Source organism: Pelophylax lessonae (genome assembly GCF_965119305.1).
Source record: "Pelophylax lessonae genome assembly, chromosome: 8".
Classification (NCBI taxonomy): Eukaryota; Metazoa; Chordata; class Amphibia; order Anura; family Ranidae; genus Pelophylax; species Pelophylax lessonae.
In genome coordinates this window covers 34,701,008-34,723,565 of record NC_138775.1, presented here as the reverse complement: position 1 = coordinate 34,723,565, position 22,558 = coordinate 34,701,008, and the positions used below count along the sequence as shown (strand labels likewise).

Below are 22,558 nucleotides of genomic sequence, written 5' to 3'. Positions count from 1 at the left end.
TTTCCTCAAAAGTCTACAAACAATACCCTATAATGACAACATGAGAGAAGTTTATTTGAAATCTTTGAAAATATTGTAATATTATTAAAAATAGAAAATGAAAAAAATCCCATTTACATAAATATTCACAGCCTTTGCCAAAATTAAGCTCAGGTGCATCCTGTTTCCACTGATCCTCCTTGAGATGTTTCTTCAACTTGATTGGAGTCCACCCGAGGTAAATACAGTTGATTGGACATGATTTGGAAAGGCACACACCTGTCTATATAAGGTCCCACAGTTAATAGTGCATGTCAGAGCACAAACCAAACCATGAAGTCCAAGAAATTGTCTGTAGACCTCCAAGACAGGGTTGTATGGAGGCACAGATCTGGGGAAGGGTACAGAAACATTTCTGCAGCATGGAAGGTCCCAATGAGCTCAGTGGCCTCCATCATCTGTAAATGGAAGAAGTTTGGAACCACCAGGACTCTTTCTAGAGCGGGCTGCCTGGCCAAACTGAGCGATCGGGGGAGAAGGGCCTTAGTCAGGGAGGTGACCAAGAACCTGATGGTCACTCTGACAGAGCTCCAGTGCTTCTCTGTTGAGAGAGGAGAACCTTCCAGAAGAACAACCATCTCTGCAGAACTCCACCAATCAGGCCTGTATGGTAGAGCGGCCAGAGAGAAGGCACTCCTCAGTAAAAGGCACATGACAGCCTGCCTGGAGTTTGCCAAAAGGCACCTGAAGGACTCTCAGACCATGAGAAACAAAATTCTCTGGTCTGATGAAACAAAGATTGAACTCTTTGCCCTAAATGGCAAGCGTCATGTCTGGAGGAAACCAGGCACCGCTCATCACCTTGTCAATACCATCCCTACAGTGAAGCATGGTGGTGGCAGTATCGTGCTGTGGGGATGTTTTTCAGTGGCAGGAACTGGGAGACTAGTCAGGATTGAAGGAAAGATGAATGCAGCAATGTACAGAGACCTCCTTGATGAAAACCTGCTCCAGAGCGCTCTGGACTTCAGACTGGGGTGAAGGTTCATCTTCCAACAGGAGAACAACCCTAAGCACACAGCCAAGATAACAAAGGAGTGGCTATGGGACAACTCTGTAAATGTCCTTCAGTGGCCCACCCAGAGCCCATACTTGAACATCTCTGGAGAGATCTGAAAATGGCTGTGCACCAACTCCCCATCCAACCTGATGGAGCTTGAGAGGTCCTGCAAGGAAGAATGGGAGAAAATGCCCAAAAAACGACATGCCAAGCTTGTAGCATCATACTCAAAAAGACTTGAGGCTGTAATTGCCAAAGGTGCTTCAAAAAAGTATTGAGCAAAGGCTTATGTACATTTTTTTCTGTTTTTTAATTTTTAATATATTTGCAAAGATTTCAAACAAACTTCTTTCACGTTGTCATTATGGGGTATTGTTTGTAGAATTTAATCCATTTTGGAATAAGGCTGTAACATAAAAAAGTGAAGCTCTGTGAATACTTCCCAAATGCACTGTATGGCCATTCTCGTTTAACAGAAGTCAATATAATAATCAACTTTTGTTGAACAGGACTGTTTGGAAAGTTTTCATTGGATTAGCAGCTGCAGCCAATCAGCCGCAACACTGATCTGTGTATTCTGGCAGAGGAGGAGTCTCCACTGTCAGAATACAATGGCATAGCATGGAGGATTCCTTCATCTACCTCGCTTGTGTGGATATCCATTCATTATAATTTGATCAGCCCTGTGGCTAATTGAGAAAAACAAATCATCTATGGCCAGCCCCTATTCTTTATGTATCTATGCTTGATTCCCCCATTAACAAAGTCAGTGTTGATGGGGAAATCTCTCCCGTGGAGCTACCGTGTTCTCCCGGTGGGGAGCCTTCCTGGCTGGCAGAACACAGTGATTATTGCTGGTGGCTATAGCAGCCAGCAGTAATTCCGTGCTAAAAATCTGACAGTGTGGTTGTACCCAAGTCAATTGATGGATCGACTTGGGTACATTCCACCTGCCCATAGATAGAACCGGCTGAGAATTGATCCATCTATGGATGGCTTTAGTAAGTAATTGGTTACAATTTCTTTATCATTCTCTCTAGCGTTCTCCAGAACTGTTACATTGTATCTCTTGTTGCAAAAACATACAGTATGTGTATGCTCCTTTCCTATGCTTCTCAGCGCCATCTAGTGGTCACATTGTGATATTTTACTACCAATGCTTTAATTAAGGCCCCTTTCACACTTGTATGACCTGAAAGTCGCACGACTTTGATGCGACTTAAGCAATGCCTGTGTAATCTTGAGGTCTATGGACCTTAAGTCGCATCAAAGTTGGACCAGGGCAGGGACTACTTTGAAGTTGCTGCGACTTGAAGTAGCGCAGATATGAATGGTACTCATTGGAAATCATGGGGTATGACTTGTCATGGGACTGTGCAGTCCCAAGTCACAGGACAAGTCGCACAAGAGAGAAAGGGGCCTAAAGGGTAACTCCACTTTCATGTGGGAAAAAAAAGCAAATATAAAAAAAATAATATAGCGTAAACAATTGCGACTCATGTCATATTGTATTTGAATGTTATTAAAAATTACCTTTCCTTTTAAATCTGCAGCCGCTGTAATTTTCTGTAAAATGCAATATGACAACCTGGAGCTGTTCTGTACACAGAATGTATACTGACCACACCCCAGAAACATAAATTCCTGCTTGTGTGATTGGCTCACTGATTTTCCCAGAAGTCTGCCTAAGGTACAAGTCAGATTTCAGGCATCCTCTGCAACAAAAAGGTCATTTTTGGTGAGATACCCCAATAGGAAATCACATCTAAAGGGATGCAGACCTGGCCACTTTCCTCAATAGAGCCCTGCGGGTGCAGCAGATGGTTGATACTTATGAAACCCAAGCCATTACATACCTCCCAACTTTTTGAGATGGGAACAAGGGACACCTATTAGCAAAAGTATGAAGACATAGAATACACCCTGGTACAAGTTACCGTGATAATAGAAAGAGAAAGAAAGGTGTATTGTCTACCTACATAAGCATTGGTACAAATTACCGTGATAAAAATTCTCCTTTAAAGGAGAATAAAAAAAAAAATAAATGATTAGTTAAACACACTAACATAAATTTTAGTGCACACAAACAAAATATATTGCCCAATGTTTTGCCAGAAAGATGAGTTTGTGCTGAGTAAATAGATACCTGTAGGCAGGTGCAGTCTACCTTCTTCACTGCAGGTGGCGCTTGTCGCAACGGTCCTGCAGCTGGAGAGGAAATCAAGAGGAACACTAGTTCCTCTATGGTTTCCTGGGTCACTGGGAAAGCAATCTGGTTGAATGCTGTCACCCCATATGACTCTGGCAGCCATCTTGGGTCAGGAACAGCCTATTTAACGTCCTGTCTCCCAGGTTTTGTGTGCATTTATGAGTTGGTAGAGTCCTTTTTATACCAGTTTACATAGTGGCAGGGCCTCACACTGTCACAGTATATATGCCTATTTGATTACCATACCTCAAACATTTTGAGATGGGATTTACAGTCAAGTCCATAAATATTGGGAGATCAACACAATTCTAATCTTTTTGGCTCTATACACCACCACAATGGATTTGAAATGAAACAAACAATATGTGCTTTAACTGCAGACTTTCAGCTTTAATTTGAGGGTATTTACATCCAAATCAGGTGAATGGTGTAGGAATTACAACAGTTTGTATATGTGCCTCCCACTTTTTAAGGGACCAAAAGTAATGGGAAGGATTAACAATCATAAATCAAACTTTCACTTTTTAGTACTTGGTTGCAAATCCTTTGCAGTCAATTAGAGCCTGAAGTCTGGAAAACATAGACATCACCAGACGCTGGGTTTCATCCCTGGTGATGCTCTGCCAAGCCTCTACTGCAATTGTCTTCAGTTCCTGCTTGTTTCCCTTCAGTTTTGTCTTCAGCAAGTGAAATGCATGCTCAATCGGATTCAGGTCAGGTGATTGACTTGGCCATTGCATAACATTCCACTTCTTTCCCTTAAAAAACTCTTTGGTTGCTTTCGCAGTATGCTTTGGGTCATTGTCCATCTGCACTGTGAAGCGCCGTCCAATGAGTTCTGAAGCATTTGGCTGAATATGAGCAGATAATATTGCCCGAAACACTTCAGAATTCATCCAGTCACATCAATAAATACAAGAGAACCAGTTCCATTGGCAGCCATACATGCCCACGCCATGACACTACCACCACCATGCTTCACTGATGAGGTGGTATGCTTTGGATCATGAGCAGTTCCTTTCCTTCTACATACTCTTCTCTTCCCATCACTCTGGTACAAGTTGATCTTGGTCTCATCTGTCCATAGGATGTTGTTCCAGAACTGTGAAGGCTTTTTTAGATGTTGTTTGGCAAACTCTAATCTGGCCTTCCTGCTTTTGAGGCTCACCAATGGTTTACGTCTTGTGGTGAACCCTCTGTATTCACTCTGGTGAAGTCTTCTCTTGATTGTTGACTTTGACACACATACACCTACCTCCTGGAGAGTGTTCTTGATCTGGCCAACTGTTGTGAAGGATGTTTTCTTCACCAGGGAAAGAATTCTTCGGTCATCCACCACAATTGTTTTCCGTGGTCTTCCGGGTCTTTTGGTGTTGCTGAGCTCACCGATGCCTTCTTTCTTTTAAAGGATGTTCCAAACAGTTGATTTGGCCACATCAAATGTTTTTGCTATCTCTCTGATGGGTTTGTTTTGTTTTTTTCAGCCTAATGATGGCTTGCTTCACTGATAGTGACATCTCTTTGGATCTCATATTGAGAGTTGACAGCAACAGATTTCAAATGCAAATAGCACACTTGAAATTAACTCTGGACCTTTTATCTGCTCCATGTAAATGGGATAATGAGGGAATAACACACACCTGGCCATGGAACAGCTGAGCAGCCAATTGTCCCATTACTTTTGGTCCCTTAAAAAGTGGGAGGGACATATACAAACTGTTGTAATTCCTACACCGTTCACCTGATTTGGATGTAAATACCCTCAAATTAAAGCTGAAAGTCTGCAGTTAAAGCACAGCTTTTTCATTTCAAAACCATTGTGGTAGTGTATAGAGCCAAAAAGATTAGAATTGTGTCGATGTCTCAATATTTATGGACCTGACTATATTTTCTCAATCAGCCCCTCCCCCACAGTTATTACCTCTTTTATCTCTTGAGCCTCCCTCTTAGATTGTAAGCTCTAACGAGCAGGGCTCTCTGATTCCTACTGTATTAAAGTGTATTGTATTTGTACTGTCTACCCTCAAGTTGTAAAGCGCTATGTAAACTGTCGGCGCTATAAAAATCCTATATAATAATAATAATAGTAATAATAATAATAATAATGAGGGACACCTTTTAGCAAAAGTATGTAAGCATAAGACACCCCCCCTGTCACGCCCCCTTAAAGGAGAATTACACCAAAAAAAAAAAAAAAAATTAGGTAAACCCACAAGTGCTTTTCCTTTCTACTGGCTTTTGAAGCAATTTAGAAATTGGATGAAAGGTTTAGCACTGGGAAACACATTTTGAAACATAAATAATGAATTTTATATACAGTACAACTCTATAGATCAGACCAAAATGAGGGACAAATGAGGAGGAAAGAGGGACAGAGGGACTTTCTTCCAAATCAGGGACAGACCTTCAAATCAGGGACAGTTGGGATCTATGCCTTTAGATTCATTATGCACATGGACACAGACAAACACACAGGTATTTCTTCAGAATAACAAAAGGTAGGAATCTGCAACAAAGTTTGTTACAATCCTTGTAATATACAGAGATCACGCAGAGGGGAATGATTTTTTTCTCAACAAAAGTGGAGTTACTCTTTAAATGGTGCAATGAGTTAGTTGCAATGGACAGACTCCTCCTATACAGGGGTGCAGTTTAGCTTCTTATAGTTTTCCTGCTTACAAGAACGAAGCTGAAAGGTTCAAATATTGCCAAGTCTGCAGTCACAAGGTGCACTGATACTCTGGAGGAACTCGCTGTCTATTGTCCTACTTTTTTTTTGTACTTCCTCTACGTCATAATCTTAAGTGTACACACCAGACAATAGAAATCTTTTAGCGCAGCTTGTTACACCATTTTATGGCTCGGCAAAAAGTACATTTCCTTAAAGCTGGGCTCCAGGGCATGTTTCCGTCTTGCACACAGACTCCTCTCCTATACTGAAATGGCTTACTCTGATATCACTGCACACTGTGAGCTTCTCACAATGTGCATCAGAAGCTGCAGCTATTCAGATCCTTCCTCACTTCCTCATCCAGCAGCATCTAACCCTTTCCTTCCCTGCCTGACTGTCCCTGGCCTACACCTTTCTTTAATTGTATTCCAGTCCCAGGGCCAGTACAAGGGGTGGGTAGAAGAGACAGCTGCCCGTGACACTGTGGTATCATGTGAGGTATGGGGCACCACAAGGAGATTGGACGGGAGACCCGGGCAGAGCGGCGGGAGGTGGGGGGGCGTAACGCCCCCTCCTGCAGCTTGTGATCAGTACCATCTTAAGGGCATTAAAGGGCCCCGGGCAATGCAGTGCACTGGGGCCCCGCCTTCACAATCACCCACGAGAATAAAAATTAAAATTATGGATAAGGCGATATTTATTGGTACAGCAGTGCCAGGCTAATGACAGCTTCCAAGTTGGGCGGCTGGGCCCAGTGAGCACACACACGGATGGGAGTCAGACCCGACTATCCTGTGTGCGCCTGTTCCCGTGGAGGCAGACAGGCATTCCTGCAGTTGTGGGCTCCCCCTCCACGGCCCAAGTGGCCTGACAGCAGCACAGGGCCGACAGGTGCTTGACACCTGCTAAATTCGGCAGGCGGGATGCACACAGGAATCGAGACTAAAGCTTGGCTGGGGCTGGGGCGCTGGGCAAGTGGGGCCCCTGGGCAACTGCCCAGCATGCCAATTCGGTAAGATGGCCCTGGCCCTGCTTGTGATAATGGCTTTTTAGCTGCATAGGTTGTTATCACATGAAAGCTGACCATCCGCTCTAAAAAATGGTAGCAGGGTGATGCTTCTAGCTGCAGACATCCCCTGGTACAACCACTTCCTAAAAATGTACAGGTACGTGATTTTGCGTGAAGTGGTTAAGAACCCGGCTACCCCTGGAATGGGCAGGATGGGCAAAGTCAGCGTCACTGATCTCAAAGTTCCCCCACCTGGAATTTTTGCAAACTTTAAAGTAGATCTGAACCCTTGACTAGAGAACAATTAATGTGCTAAAGCACTGCAAATCATCTTTTCTTCCTTTTTTTTTTTTACATCTCAGTGCTGCAGATCTCCTCCAGTCTCTTTCAGCCACTGCATGCACTCATTCAGTATTGACTGCACATCATTGCTCCAGGCCGTCTTCCTGATTATGACCATTCCTGTTCAATCTGTGTCGGTGCAGCTACTTGTAATCTCCACCAGGGGGCTCATGTGATCAAATGACAACACAAGAGCACAATCGAGAGACAGTTGTCACTCTATAACAGGAAGTGTCTAAACTTCATGGTAGACTCAGCAGGTATTATTTTAATAAAACGAAAAGACCGAAAACATTTTATGAAATGACAATAACATGTAAATGTGTTATAAGTTTGAAGTGTTTGAGTTTAGGGGTGCTTTCATTTTTTATTCAGTTTTTTAACGCATTTTTCATTCATTTCAACGGGGGGTTGGTGGGGGATGCGTTTTTGGTGCAGTTCTGAAAAGCCTGCCATAGAAGCAGCATGCAGGACTTTTCAAAAGGCACTGCAGTACATTAATGTGAAGAGTTCCATAGAATTTAAAGGGAAATATTTTATTATGGTTTTCTTGTGTTTTTAGCAAGGTAAAAACGCAGCAAAAACACATCAGTGTGAAGGGGCCCTAAATCTACAGAATGCCTTGTTCATGTGTATGAAAAGAGCAGAGCATCCTAAATCAACTGGCGTTGACATTTTTGTACAAAATCAATTGCACATCTAAATTGTGAGCTATTACACCAGTTTTAAACCAGTTAGACTGGAAGGGAATGTTTTGAACTTCTTTCTGACACTATTGTCATTGATTTCACAACTCTTTGTTTTTTGTTTCACCAGTCCACATTTGTACTGCATAGTAATTGATTGTAGAAATGTCTTTCCCATGTAAATGTAGAAAGTCTTAACAATGGTTCAATCACCAAATATTGTGACAGTGATAGTGACAATCATAGTACAAATGTCCATCCAATGACTTCTACAGTGAGGGAAAGATGAGCAACACTGTCACCTAGTGGTCTAGTATGTAAAGACCTCTCCCTCCTCTTCTCTTCTCTTCTCTTCTCTTCTCTTCTCTTCTCTTCTCTTCTCTTCTCTTCTCTTCTCTTCTCTTCTCTTCTCTTCTCTTCTCTTCTCTCTTTCTTCACTCTCCATCTCTCCACCTTTTTTTTCACACATTTCTCTTTTCTTCTCCTTTGTCTTTCACTCTCTCCCTCCCCCTGTTATCTATTCTATCTCTCCTCCCATTCTCTCTCTCTCTCTTCCCTTTCTCCCCATCTTCTCTCTCTCTCTTCTCCCCCCCATCCTCTCTCTCTCCGCCCTCTTCTCTCCCCCCCCATCCTCTCTCTCCACATCCCCCCCATTCTCTCTCTCTCTTCTCCCCACCTTCTCTCTCCCTCCCCCCATCTTCTCTCTCCCCCTCCTCTCTCTTCTCTCCCCCCATCCTCTCTCTTCTCTTCCCCCATCCCCCCTCTCTTCTCTCCCCCCATCCCCCCTCTCTTCTCTCCCCCCCCCCTCCATCCTCTCTTCTCTCTCTCCCCATCTTCTCTCTTTCTCTCCCATCCTCTCTTCTCTTCCCCCCATCCCCCCTCTCTCTCCCCCATCCTCTCTTCTCTTCCCCCCATTCCCCCTTTCTTCTCCCCCCCTCCATCCTCTCTTCTCTCTCTCCCCATCTTCTCTCTTTCTCTCCCATCCTCTCTCCCCCCATGATCTCTCCCCCCCGCCCCCATCCTCTTTCTTCTCTCTCCCATCATCTTCTCTCTCTCTCTCTCTCTCTCTCTCTCTCTCTCTCCCATCATCTTCTCTCTCTCCTTCCCCCATCTTCTCTCTCCTTCCCCCATCTTCTCTCTCCTTCCCCCATCTTCTCTCTCTCCTTCCCCCATCTTCTCTCTCTCCTTCCCCCATCTTCTCTCTCTCTCTCTCTCTCTCTCTCTCCCATCATCTTCTCTCTCTCCTTCCCCCATCTTCTCTCTCCTTCCCCCGTCTTCTCTCTCTCTCCCTCCCCTATCCTCTCTCTTCTTTCTCCCCCATCTTCTCTTTCTCCCCCCCCCCATCCTTTCTCTTTTCTCTTTCTCACCACTAAGCTTTAGCATGTTAATGTCATGTTAGAAATGTTTTTTAGTCTTAGAAATGTGCAGCTTTCATTAAAGCTGACCTCCAGGGAAAGCAAGTTCCAGGGCTCCTCTCTACTCCCCCATGCCCTGACCGTGGACTGTTCCTCGGCGTCTTCGTGTCCTGCCAAGGGCTCTTGGCTCTACATTGGTCTTGATGACGTCAGAGGACATGTGACCACCAGAACATGGGACATAAGAGGCTGCGGGGACCAGTCTTACAGCCGGAGCAGAGGATCGGGTAAGTAATATTGTTTTTTTTGGTACATTAGACCTAAAAAAACATTTAACCCTTGCAGTGCGGGGACAGCCCTGGTGCAAGGGAGAATGTTTACTTTCCTCATAGTTCAACTTTAATAAAAATTATTCCTGGTGACCCAGCCCTGAAGGTCCTTGTGCTGGCACGTCTTATTATACAGTGCCAACTGTCTCCCTCACGGTTATGACTAAGCGAACATAGTTTGGTGAAACGCGTCAACTGTTTTTTACCCTCCTGTCCCTGGTTTGTCATTTTGGATTTTATGGATTTTCAATAAAAAGTTTTTATCATCTACTATCACTCTCAAGTTGGTGTGTGGTTGCCTTCTTCTAATTGGCCAACTGTCTCCCTACTGCGTCCTACAAGCTTTTAAGCTGATGCTCTTTGTGCAAGCAAGGTCCACCAATATCATTTTCAGGAAGCTGGTCCAGAGCAATGATGTGCAGCTGACCGTGGAATGAATGCATGTAGAAAGGAAGTGGCTGAAAGAGCCAGGAGGAGATCAGCAGCACTGAGATGGGGAAAAAGAATGAAATAGTGAAAACAGTATTTAAAAAATCAACATGGCTTTTGTTTATGAACCACAATGCTTTATCAAACTAAATGTCACTCACTTCGGATTTAGACTATAAAAAACAAGACTTTTTTTTTTTAAAATGTGCTTCTTCGTCTTTATTGTATCCTTTTTGTTTTCTGTATTAATCCTTTGAAAAATTGAAAAATAAGCAGCATTACAGCTTTATCTGTTTTGTTGCAGGACTCCCCAGGTTCCGCGGCTTTGACATCAGGCTTCTGGAAATCAGCAATAACCGGTTTCATTCAATCAGAATTTTAAAAAGAAAAACTTCTCTGGTTGGGGACTTGGTGAGTGCCATTGTATATCTGCATCATATAAAAATCACATGCAGCTTCCATCTGCTACAGAATAGCAGGGTATGCGGGTTTATTCAATAAGAGCGATACTGGAGCCTAGAGTAACCAATCAGAAACTTTCTTTCTTTTTCTGATTGCTTTTAGTTGATAAAAGGTTACATATCATTCTTCAGTTTATTGTATAATGTAAACATTGTTAAGGTACAAAGTGGTTTTAGGTTTCCTAGATACACTCTGGTTACTGTGATATGTTGAGATGTATCTGCATTAAAGTGTAACTCCGGCCAAAATGTTTTTTTGTTCAACCAGCTGCTGTCCGCCCCATAGCAGTTTTACTGTGCAGAATCATACATCAGTACATAATTATATATATACAGTGCCTTGCGAAAGTATTCGGCCCCCTTGAACTTTGCGACCTTTTGCCACATTTCAGGCTTCAAACATAAAGATATAAAACTGTAATTTTTTTTGTGAAGAATCAACAAGTGGGACACAATCATGAAGTGGAATGAAATTTATTGGATATTTCAAACTTTTTTAACAAATAAAAAACTGAAAAAATGGGGCGTTACAAAATTATTCAGCCCCCTTAAGTTAATACTTTGTAGCGCCACCTTTTGCTGCGATTACAGCTGTAAGTCGCTTGGGGTATGTCTCTATCAGTTTTGCACATAAAGAGACTGAAATTTTTGCCCTTTCCTCCTTGCAAAACAGCTCGAGCTCAGTGAGGTTGGATGGAGAGCGTTTGTGAACAGCAGTTTTCAGTTCTTTCCACAGATTCTCGATTGGATTCAGGTCTGGACTTTGACTTGGCCATTCTAACACCTGGATATGTTTATTTGTGAACCATTCCATTGTAGATTTTGCTTTATGTTTTGGATCATTGTCTTGTTGGAAGACAAATCTCCATCCCAGTCTCAGGTCTTTTGCAAACTCCATCAGGTTTTCTTCCAGAATGGTCCTGTATTTGGCTCCATCCATCTTCCCATCAATTTTAACCATCTTCCCTGTCCCCGCTGAAGAAAAGCAGGCCCAAACCATGATGCTGCCACCAACTTGTTTGACAGTGGGGATGGTGTGTTCAGGGTGATGAGCTGTGTTTCTTTTACGCCAAGCATAACGTTTTGCATTGTTGCCAAAAAATTCGATTTTGGTTTCATCTGACCAGAGCACCTTCTTCCACATGTTTGGTGTCTCCCAGGTGGCTTGTGGCAAACTTTAAACAACACTTTTTATGGATATCTTTAAGAAATGGCTTTCTTCTTGCCACTCTTCCAAAAAGGCCAGATTTGTGCAGTATACAACTGATTGCTGTCCTATGGACAGAGTCTCCCACCTCAGCTGTAGATCTCTGCAGTTCATCCAGAGAGATCATGGGCCTCTTGGCTGCATCTCTGATCAGTCTTCTCCTTGTATGAGCTGAAAGTTTAGAGGGACGGCCAGGTCTTCGTAGATTTGCAGTGGTCTGATACTCCTTCCATTTCAATATTATCACTTGCACAGTGCTCCTTGGGATGTTTAAAGCTTGGGAAATCTTTTTGTATCCAAATCTGGCTTTAAACTTCTCCACAACAGTATCGGACCTGCCTGGTGTGTTCCTTATTCTTCATGATGCTCTCTGCACTTTAAACTGACCTCTGAGACTATCACAGTGCAGGTGCATTTATACGGAGACTTGATTACACACAGGTGGATTCTATTTATCATCATTAGTCATTTAGGTCAACATTGGATCATTCAGAGATCCTCACTGAACTTCTGGAGAGGGTTTGCTGCACTGAAAGTAAAGGGGCTGAATAATTTTGCACGCCCAATTTTTCAGTTTTTTATTTCTTAACAAAGTTTGAAATATCCAATAAATTTCGTTCCACTTCATGATTGTGTCCCACTTGTTGTTGATTCTTCACAAAAAATTACAGTTTTATATCTTTATGTTTGAAGCCTGAAATGTGGCAAAAGGTCGCAAAGTTCAAGGGGGCCGAAAACTTTTGCAAGGCCCTGTACAGGGCCGATCCTAGGCGGGTTCGGGGGGTGCCCCACGCCCAGGCGCCGCGTGAGGGGGGGGGGGCGCACATAACCCTAAAAATCTCCCGCAAGTCGCGGGAGTCTCTCACTGCAGCAGTGAGAGAACGGAGCCTCTACATACTGTACACCGTGACTGTCTGCCTGCTTGGCTGTTGCCGCCTCTTCACTGCCATCTAGCGGCGACGCGGGGTAATTTCCGTCGGCACACTGCTGCACTTTTCTCCATTGCCAAGGAGAATGCGGCAGTTCCGGTGTGATCCTGCAGTAAAATCCCGGGACCGAGCGGAGGATCCCCCCGGAGCTAGGGGCCAGGATAGATGAGCTCTCCTCCCCTCCATCAGTTATTGTAGTATCCCCTTCAAGCTGGCCATAGAATCTGATAAGTTGAAATTCTGCTGCTTCATCAGGGAATGGCCAATTTTCTGGGAGCGTGATAGGGGGGGTGGGGGGGGGGGGAGGCCAGGCAATAGGGGCAATTGACACCGCACACAGTGGTTAGGATGTGCCTAGGCACACCTGGCACACCCCCTGTGCATGCCTATAAATATACTCCTATAGTGTTCACTCCCTCTTGTCTAATAGTTTTCAGGGCACAGCAGAACTTGGTCACTCATTCTCAGTGCCAAGGCAGCATGTCTCTTTTAAAAGTGAAACATACCACAGTCACATAAAAAGGAGGACCCTCTTCTCTTTGTATGTTATTTTTTTTTAAATGTCCTCTGTGGCAGTGACTGGCTCTCCATCATGTCCTTTGTTTGACAATTCCTTTCCTATTAGCCTTGAAATTTTCCAGAATTGACTTTCAAGATTTTCCCCTATAGATTTAAAAAAGTGGGGCTGAGTACTTCTCTGCCATGGATAACAGGCTTCCTGTCAGGGCAGCCATCAGAAATGATGGGGTCCTTTACACAGCTATAGGCCTGGGTCCCCCCAGGCCTGACCACCAACATTCCCCACGGCCCTCCCTGTGGCCCTCCCACAGAATCCTTCAGTGCACCCACTTTTATTTTAAAATTCTTACACCTTTATATATCCTCCATCCACCTCTAGTCCCATCTCCTCCCTCCCATGTCCTACTTCTTCATCACATGTCCTCCTTCTCTTCCAGTCTCATCTCCTCTATCCCATGTTCTCCTCATGCTCATTCACATAGGTGTTGTGGCCTATACAGTGTGAATTAGTGGCTATTGCTGTGTCCAGGCCGGCTATGTTACCCTATGGGGACGCAGCAGCAGTACGAACACACCTGCAGGTCGTAATTTGATAGGTGTGTGGATGCAGGTGGAAGGCCCTAAGCACAGACAGTATGCATTCAGGGCCTCTCACCTTCACACCTGAGAATTTAGGAACTGTGGCTGTATTTATACAGCCATTGCATCCTCATAGAGTAACAGGTGGCTCCAGCAAACTTCTCATTCACACTTTATGGTCAGAGAACCAGTTTGAACAAGACCTTACATTTTGTAAATTTTTTCATCATTTTTGAAAATTATTTTTGTACAATTTCTTAAAAATAATATTTTTTTAACAATGTTTAAAAAATATTTTTTTCACAATATATTTTTTACATTTTAAAATAGTTTTTTTTTTTTTACAACTCTGTTGAGGAAGGGGGGGGTCCTTTGGTGAGATATCAGGGGTCTAAACAGACCCCTGATATCTCACCTTTGAGACAGAGAAAGGATTTGAGGACACATTCTTCAATTCCATTTTTTGTAGCCTTAGCTGCACTGTAGAAGAACGAACAGGAGACAGAGGCTCCTGTTCATTCATAAACTGAAGCATAGTAAACACAGTTTACTATACTTAGTTATCAGTAGACACAGGAGCGATCAGTACCGATCGCACACTATGTCCATTCATTCACTAAAGGAAGGGGCCTGTAAATGACATATTTACTGGCCCCTTTCACTACTCTCCATCCTGACAGATGCTCCTGTGTACCCACAGCCACTGGAGGGACAGGGAAGCCGGCAGAGCTGTTGGCGGCCCAGGCACACGGCAGGGGGGCGCCATAAATATTTCTGCACCCAGGCGTCTGTTACCCTAGGATCGGCCCTGGCACTGTATATATACACAGTGTGAGTATCAGCGCTGCTCTAAAATAGATGAATAAATTAATCTTCCAAGTGATAAATATATAAAGTGGCAAGTGCCAAATAAATTATCAACAATTGATAAATAGCAATAAATATGAATAAATAAATAATCAACAATTCATGAATGACATTAAGTAGTAGAAAATATGCAGAGTATATAGCGGTCCTTATGGTGATATAGACACAAATAATATGATTGAAGTGCCAGTGCTGGAAATCAGGGTAACTTTTAGAAAGAAATATTGATTATTTATTTATTTACATTCATTTTAGTATGAATTATTGATTATTTATTTATTCATTGACATTCACATTACTGGGAAGAAATATTTATTTGTAACTAAGAGCAGCGCTGATATTTATATCATTTAAATATATATATATATATATATATATATATATATATATATATATGATTCTGCACTTCCGCCGGCTGGCCACTTCTGCTGTGATTGTTCACAGCGGAAGCCGATCTGTGGGTGACGGGCACTGGATGTCCACTGGCATCTGCTGATCGTTAGGAACGCACACTGTTTAATGTGGGCTATGTATTTTGGTGTTTTTAAAGGAAACGCACACTAGTATCTAATTTTATATATGTTAAATAAATACATTTGATGGTTTTATATTATTCGATTTGTGCTCCTTTCTGGCCTGTACAGTCCAACAGAATGTTTCTCCCTTTTTCCTGACATATGTAGCGATCAGTACAGATCACTTACTGTGTTCATTCAGAAAAGAAAGACTGGGTAATGAAATGTTTACCAGCCCCTTCCCTGCTGAGAAGAGAGGAGGAAAGCTGGCAGCACTGCAGGGGGAATCGGCACCGCACAGTCTGATTAGGGTGTGCCCAGGCACACCCAGCACACCCTGTGCACACACCTATGGGCATACATTAACAGTGGAGGAGGGGATGCAGTTCTGCATCCTTGCCCTGGATGCTAATGGACCTGTCCCAGTACTGGGTCTAGTGATTTTTATTTTAGGTTTAAGAACAGAGTTTGTGTTCTCCTGATAAGTCTCCATCCATTACTAACCCCATACAATCTCTTTTCTACATGTAGTGGCGGTTACAGTTCCACTGCTGGACAGTTGCACCCGGGCAGAAAATATCTGTTTCACTTTTACCCAATCCAGATTATGGCAAAACGATAACGAAAATAGTACATATCCCGCATTATAACAAAGGTAAGGTTAAAGCATGTTTGATCCTATTCACATCTTTATAACATATTTGCTGCATGTCCTTTCTTTGCTCTTTGGAGAAATTCCTAACGTTGCAGTGCTGTTTTACCTATCATTACTTTTCACTTGAAATATACGTATAACATATTAGTTGGTAGGTTAAATAAAGATGCCAGTTCATCCACTTACAGTAAAACTATAGTCAGGTTTTTTTTTTTCACCATCTGTGTCCCACTGCAGAGCTTTCCCTTTACTTCCTGCCCCATAGCCAAAACAGGAAGTGTCAGGAATCCCTGCAAATAAAGGAAATTCCTCTGAGACCCCCAGGCCACCATTCCTAGTGTCCCCATTGGAAGATTTCCCCTCTGTTACTTTTCTGGGGTCAATTAAAAATTTGGGATTTTCTTTTACTTTCATTTTGAATGATAATGGTAAACAGGACAAATAGAGAGGGTGAATCTCCTTAACGGGGGCACAGACAACAATAAAAAAGGGGAAATGTTCTAATCTCTCTCCACTCTATCAAAAACTAAAAAAAAAAAAGTTTTGCCTTTAGTTATACTTTAATATTCCTGTACATTGTGTTCACTGACACCACCAACTGTGGAAGGGATTTCCACATCCTTATTGCTCTACCTGTAAAGAACCCCTTACACAGTTTAAGATTGAACCACTTCCCCTCCAACTTCTTTGTGTACTGTATATTGGGATCGTATCCCCTCTTAAGTGCTTCTTCTCCAGGGAGAACACGTTTGATTGTTATAGTTGTTCCTCTTAACTAAGGGTCCTCCAGCCCCCTTATTAGCTTTGTTGTCCTTCTCTGGACTCTTTTCTGTCCAGGTACATACAATCTCATCCATCCCAAAATACTTTAATTTGTACATTAATCGTTTATGGGGTACTGTATTAAATGCCCTAGTGAAATCTAGCTACACCACAGGCCTTCCTCTATACAAACTACAGCTCACCTCATAGAATATTAAAAGATTGGTCTGCCAAGAATGATCTTTTATAAATCCACACTGGTTAGTTCTATTGATATGGGTTTCATAAGCAGATTCTTGGAAATGGCCCCTTATCATCCCTTCCAATAGTGTACATACTATTGATGTTAGGCTAACTGTTCTGCAGTTTCTTGGCATATATCTTAGTCCTTTTATTGAATATCAGTGCCACATTTGCTTTTTGCCAATCAGCTGGTACCATTGCAGTCAGTGAGCTGTACTTAAAAATTAGAAACAAGGGTCTGGCTATATTGTGTATAATAAGTTCTTTGAAAACTCTTTGGTGTAAGCCAAATATCTGATTTAATTATTTATTTTTACTCTCCTCTGCAAAGTGTCTGTCATAATATATTTTTAGTTCCCTTTTGGGCTTCTCAGCCCCTATATTTTAAAAATTAGCTGTTAGGACCCGGGCTTTAACCTGGGACCTCCACTGTGGCTGGCAATGACTCTGCTTGCTGAGCCATCTGGAATGCTGGACAGTTCCCTGGACAGTTCCCTGGACAAATTCTTCGAATGATCCTACAGTGAATTTTAATTGCCTTGAACTTTGAACCCATTGCTCCTCCCATGATTTAAGCTGTCTCTGCACTTCCTGGTTGCCAGAATATTGTGCCTTCTCTAGCCAATATCTCGCTTGTCTCTCCTGCTGCCGTCCGTATCTTCGCTACCAATCGTTACCGACAATTGGCTTGTTCATCGACTTTGCTTCTGCTTATCCCAACCTGCAACTACTCGTTACCGACCTTGGCTATTCCTTGACTATGCTTCTGCTTGATCCCCACCTGCTATATCTGTTATTGGACCCTAGCTTGCTCACCTCCTGGTGGGGTGATCCTGAGGACCATGGCCTGCTGCTAAAACGCAGCAAAATCCATCTCCACCATCAGGAGCTCTGGTGAACACCGGTTAGTACTTAGATTCCACACCTCAGGTGAGCCTGGGTCATCTGCCTGGGTGACCTGCCTGTGTTCCTATCCTGCGGGTTCCTGTGTGAGCTTCCACTGCTATAGCTACTGGTCTTCGAGCCTGATCCCTGATCATGACATTAGCATTTAATATCATGCAGTATGGGGTGCAGCTTCCTAAAGTTGGCTCTTTTAAAATCTGGTGTTCTTGTCCTACCCTCATGTCTCCTTTTCCAATAATTTATGGCAAACTTAATGACTCTGTGATCGCTGTTTCCTAAGTTATTTCTTCCCTCCATATAAGTAATGGAAGCTATCCCTACTTTTCCCTTTGCAGTGCTTTCATGGATATCCTTACTTTTCCCATTGCTGTGTTGTCTTAGCTATCCTTACTTTTTAATATACTTCTGCTTGCCTCTGTAATCAATATATATGGGAAAGACATATGTACAGTATGTGCATAGTACAAGACGGCTGCTGGAATAACCCTACCCTGATTGTACATCCAGTTGTGCACAGTGTAGCTCCCAGCAAGCTCAAAGGAGAAGGAGTGTATGTAGGAGTGTATGTATAAACATTGTAAGCAAATGTACATTTGTCCAGTAAACCCGAGTAAAATCTCACACTGTTTACCTCTTCCTATTTTCTGACCTCAAATAGCGCCGCAGTTCCATTATCAGCACATTGTGGAGGAGAAGAGATTTGTGGTGTCCATGCCTGACAGCCAAAATGCTTATGCACGCCTGTGCCACAAACTTTTTGCATGCGAAGATCTGGAGCACAGCGACAAGCAGTTGGTAAATAAACCTCTTCTTTCTGGACAGGGCGCCTAGAACCACGTGTGTGTGTGGGGGGGGGGGGGGGTTACCTGATTAGCTATTCTATTAGATAACATGAGTTATGCTAATCAAAAATGAATACTCCTCTTACGGAAGCAGGGCCGGGACAAGGGGTGGGGGGAAGGGCGGCTGATCTGGGCACTGAGAGGGGGAATTTGGGGGCACTCAAGTATTTGCAGATTCTTAACACACAGCAAACAAGCTTTAAAACAAGCTCTTGCTGACCACTGTAGCTGCGGGCACTGTGGAACAATGAATTCTTAAAGTTCACAGTAAAAGCGCTGAAGTCCTGAAAACTGTCCTCTCAGGAGGTAAGAGTTGTTCTAGGAGGAGAAATGTGGGGAGGTGTGCTAGGAGTGTGGTGATTTGGGAGGAGGAAGGGGGGATTTGTGTTGAGAGGGGAGATGGGAGAAGAGGATTTGTGCTAGGATAGGGGATTTAGGGGGTTTGTGCCAGAAAAGGTCAAATATTGGGGGGGGGGGGGTGGAAGGAATTTGTGCTGGGAGGGGATTTGTGCTAATAGGGAGGATTGGGGACATTTGTTCTAGGAGGGGAAATGGGGGGGGGGGTGTATTAGGATGGGGGATTTGGGGAGTGGCATTTGTGCTGGCGCAGGGGGAGGATTTGGAGTGGGGGGAGAGCATATGTGATTGTAGGGGAAATTTTGAAGGGTAGAGGATTTGTACTAGGAGAGGGGATTTTTTTTTTTTTTTTTTTTGGAGGGGAGGGGGAGGAATTGTGCTGGAAGCATGTGTGGAATGAGAGGATTTAAGCTAAGTATGTAGATTAGCGCTCTGTTTTTTTTGGGGGGGGGGGGTGGATTTTGGCATGTTCTCCCTGGGCTCTAGATGACCTTGCCCCAGCACTGTCTGGGAGAGTGTAATTAATGTCTGTGTTGGCCCAGCTCTAACACCCCTCCCTTCAACTCCCTATATAAGGGAAAACCAGTTCATTTTTCTGAAATATATTATTTAATAATATGAAATTAAAGTGATCCTGCCTATTTAAGGCAAAGCAACAGGTTCAAAAGGTTTTCTTTTTTTTGTGTTTATCTAATAGACAACTTCTTAAAAAAAAAAAAAAAAAAAAAAAACAGAAAACCCTCCCCAGTCCCCTAATCTTACCTAGAACCCTCCACTCGGGTGTTTACTTACCTATTCCTGATGGCATCACTCTTTGATCTTTGGGTCCAAAAACCTCTCTGCTGCTGCCCTACAGCTGCTCCCCATGGACTTGAATGCGGCCATACCCCCATTGTCCCTACTATGGCCCCATTGAAGTCAATGGAAAGTTACTGCCCAAGTGTGGGCAGCGCTAGAAAAGATTTTGGGCGCAAGGCTGTACACCTCGGAAAGGGGAGCTGCCCTCAGGAAGATATAATTAAGCACTTAGGCGGGGGAGATGTTTCTTGGTTGGTTTAGGCTAGGGGACAAGGATGGGCTAGGATAGGTTGAATGCAGTTTTTCATTTTTAAAAGGTTAAGTTGTATTTTAAAACCCATCAATACTAACTCGCCTTCAACACAGTTAGCTTACCCGCTTGTAGGCGGGGCCTAATCAGTGTACATGAAGATTGAGAGGAATCACCACTTCCTTATGGGAACATTGTTTATATATTGTAGATTATAGTAACAATAACACATACCTGTAGGTTGTAGACCAGTGGTTTCCAAGCTGCGGCCCGCGGCCAGATGCGGCCCTTTACTTGCACCGACAGCATAACCTAAGGTTATGCTGTCGGTTGCAGATCTGAATGGCAACATTTATGCCCTGAAGAATGCCAAGTCTCTGTTTCCCCAAAACTCATTGGCTTTAACATGTTCTGCTACCAATAAAACGACAATCTTTTGATCTAAGTGGGATTCTTATTGCAGATTTTGGGCGCTCCTTTACCCGACTACCAATAGAAACTTTGGAAACGACCACTAGACCATACAGTGCCTTGCGAAAGTATTCGGCCCCCTTTGCGACCTTTTGCCACATTTCAGGCTTCAAACATAAAGATATAAAACTGTAATTTTTTTGTGAAGAATCAACAACAAGTGGGACACAATCATGAAGTGGAACAAAATTTATTGGTTATTTCAAACTTTGTTAACAAATAAAAAACTGAAAATTGGGTGTGCAAAATTATTCATCCCCTTTACTTTCAGTACAGCAAACTCTCTCCAGAAGTTCAGTGAGGATCTCTGAATGATCCAATGTTGACCTAAATGACTAATGATGATAAATAGAATCCACCTGTGTGTAATCAAGTCTCCGAATAAGTGCACCTGCACTGTGATAGTCTCAGAGGTCCGTTTAAAGCGCAGAGAGCATCATGAAGAACAAGGAACACACCAGGCAGGTCCGAGATACTGTTGTGGAGAAGTTTAAAGCTGGATTTGGATACAAAAATATTTCCCAAGCTTTAAACATCCCAAGGAGCACTGTGCAAGTGATAATATTGAAATGGAAGGAGTATCAGACCACTGCAAATCTACGAAGACCTGGCCGTCCCTCTAAACTTTCAGCTCATACAAGGAGAAGACTGATCAGAGATGCAGCCAAGAGGCCCATGATCACTCTGGATGAACTGCAGAGATCTACAGCTGAGGTGGGAGACTCTGTCCATAGGACAACAATCAGTTGTATACTGCACAAATCTGGCCTTTATGGAAGAGTGGCAAGAAGAAAGCCATTTCTTAAAGATATCCATAAATAGTGTTATTTAAAGTTTGCCACAAGCCACCTGGGAGACACCAAACATGTGGAAGAAGGTGCTCTGGTCAGATGAAACACAAATTGTACTTTTTGGCAACAATGCAAAACGTTATGTTTGGCGTAAAAGCAACACAGCTCATCACCCTGAACACACCATCCCCACTGTCAAACATGGTGGTAGCAGCATCATGGTTTGGGCCTGCTTTTCTTCAGCAGGGACAGGGAAGATGGTTAAAATTGATGGGAAGATGGATGGAGCCAAATACAGGACCATTCTGGAAGAAAACCTGATGGAGTCTGCAAAAGACCTGAGACTGGGACGGAGATTTGTCTTCCAACAAGACAATGATCCAAAACATAAAGCAAAATCTACAATGGAATGGTTCACAAATAAACATATCCAGGTGTTAGAATGGCCAAGTCAAAGTCCAGACCTGAATCCAATTGAGAATCTGTGGAAATAACTGAAAACTGCTGTTCACAAACGCTCTCCATCCAACCTCACTGAGCTCGAGCTGTTTTGCAAGGAGGAATGGGCAAAAATGTCAGTCTCTCGATGTGCAAAACTGATAGAGACATACCCCAAGCGACTTACAGCTGTAATCGAAGCAAAAGGTGGCGCTACAAAGTATTAACTTAAGGGGGCTGAATAATTTTGCACGCCCAATTTTTCAGTTTTTTTATTTGTTAAAAAAGTTTGAAATATCCAATAGATTTCGTTCCACTTTATGACTGTGTTCCACTTGTTGTTGATTCTTCACAAAAAATTACAGTTTTATATCTTTATGTTTGATGCCTGAAATGTGGCAAAAGGTCGCAAAGTTCAAGGGGGGCCGAATAATTTCGCAAGGCACTGTATCTTAAGGTAGCAGCCAAGACCCCTTAACAAGGGTCCACTGCCTTTTTTCATCCAGTCGGGCCAGATTGATTGGGAGTTAATTTCCCCAAGTGGCCCTCTCTCACCTACCACCCACCCATAGACCCTTATCGAGCAGCAGTTCAGCACAGCCATCGACTTTTCAAATTAATTCCTCTGCAGTAAGAGAACCTGGAAGCGCTCAACTCTGAGTACACTGTGGCTGGATAAGGAGCAGATCCGGGAGTTTCTGTCCCGAACTGCTTCAGGAGATTGCAGGGGAGGTCTTATAGGTCTACATGAATGTTTCTACCAAACGTACTAGCTGGATGAAAGAACTGCAGCAAGCAGCGGGGGAGCAGGCATTCAACACACCCATACAGGTTGAATACCTGCAGTGTTTGGGGATCAGTAATGCGGTGCGGTTTAAAGACATGGAGCACTGGAAAGG

At 43.2% G+C, this 22,558-nt stretch overlaps 1 protein-coding gene across 1 annotated transcript in view; it reads left to right on the top strand.

Annotated features, from left to right (window-relative positions):
- IL17RE (interleukin 17 receptor E) overlaps positions 1-22,558 on the top strand; it is a 121,203-nt gene that overhangs the window by 65,799 nt on the left and 32,846 nt on the right. The window contains exons 4-6 of the mRNA XM_082265784.1: positions 10,374-10,480; positions 15,678-15,801; positions 18,371-18,507. Of these exons, the coding sequence (XP_082121910.1) occupies positions 10,374-10,480; positions 15,678-15,801; positions 18,371-18,507 (368 nt within the window). The remainder of the gene's footprint in view (positions 1-10,373; positions 10,481-15,677; positions 15,802-18,370; positions 18,508-22,558) is intronic.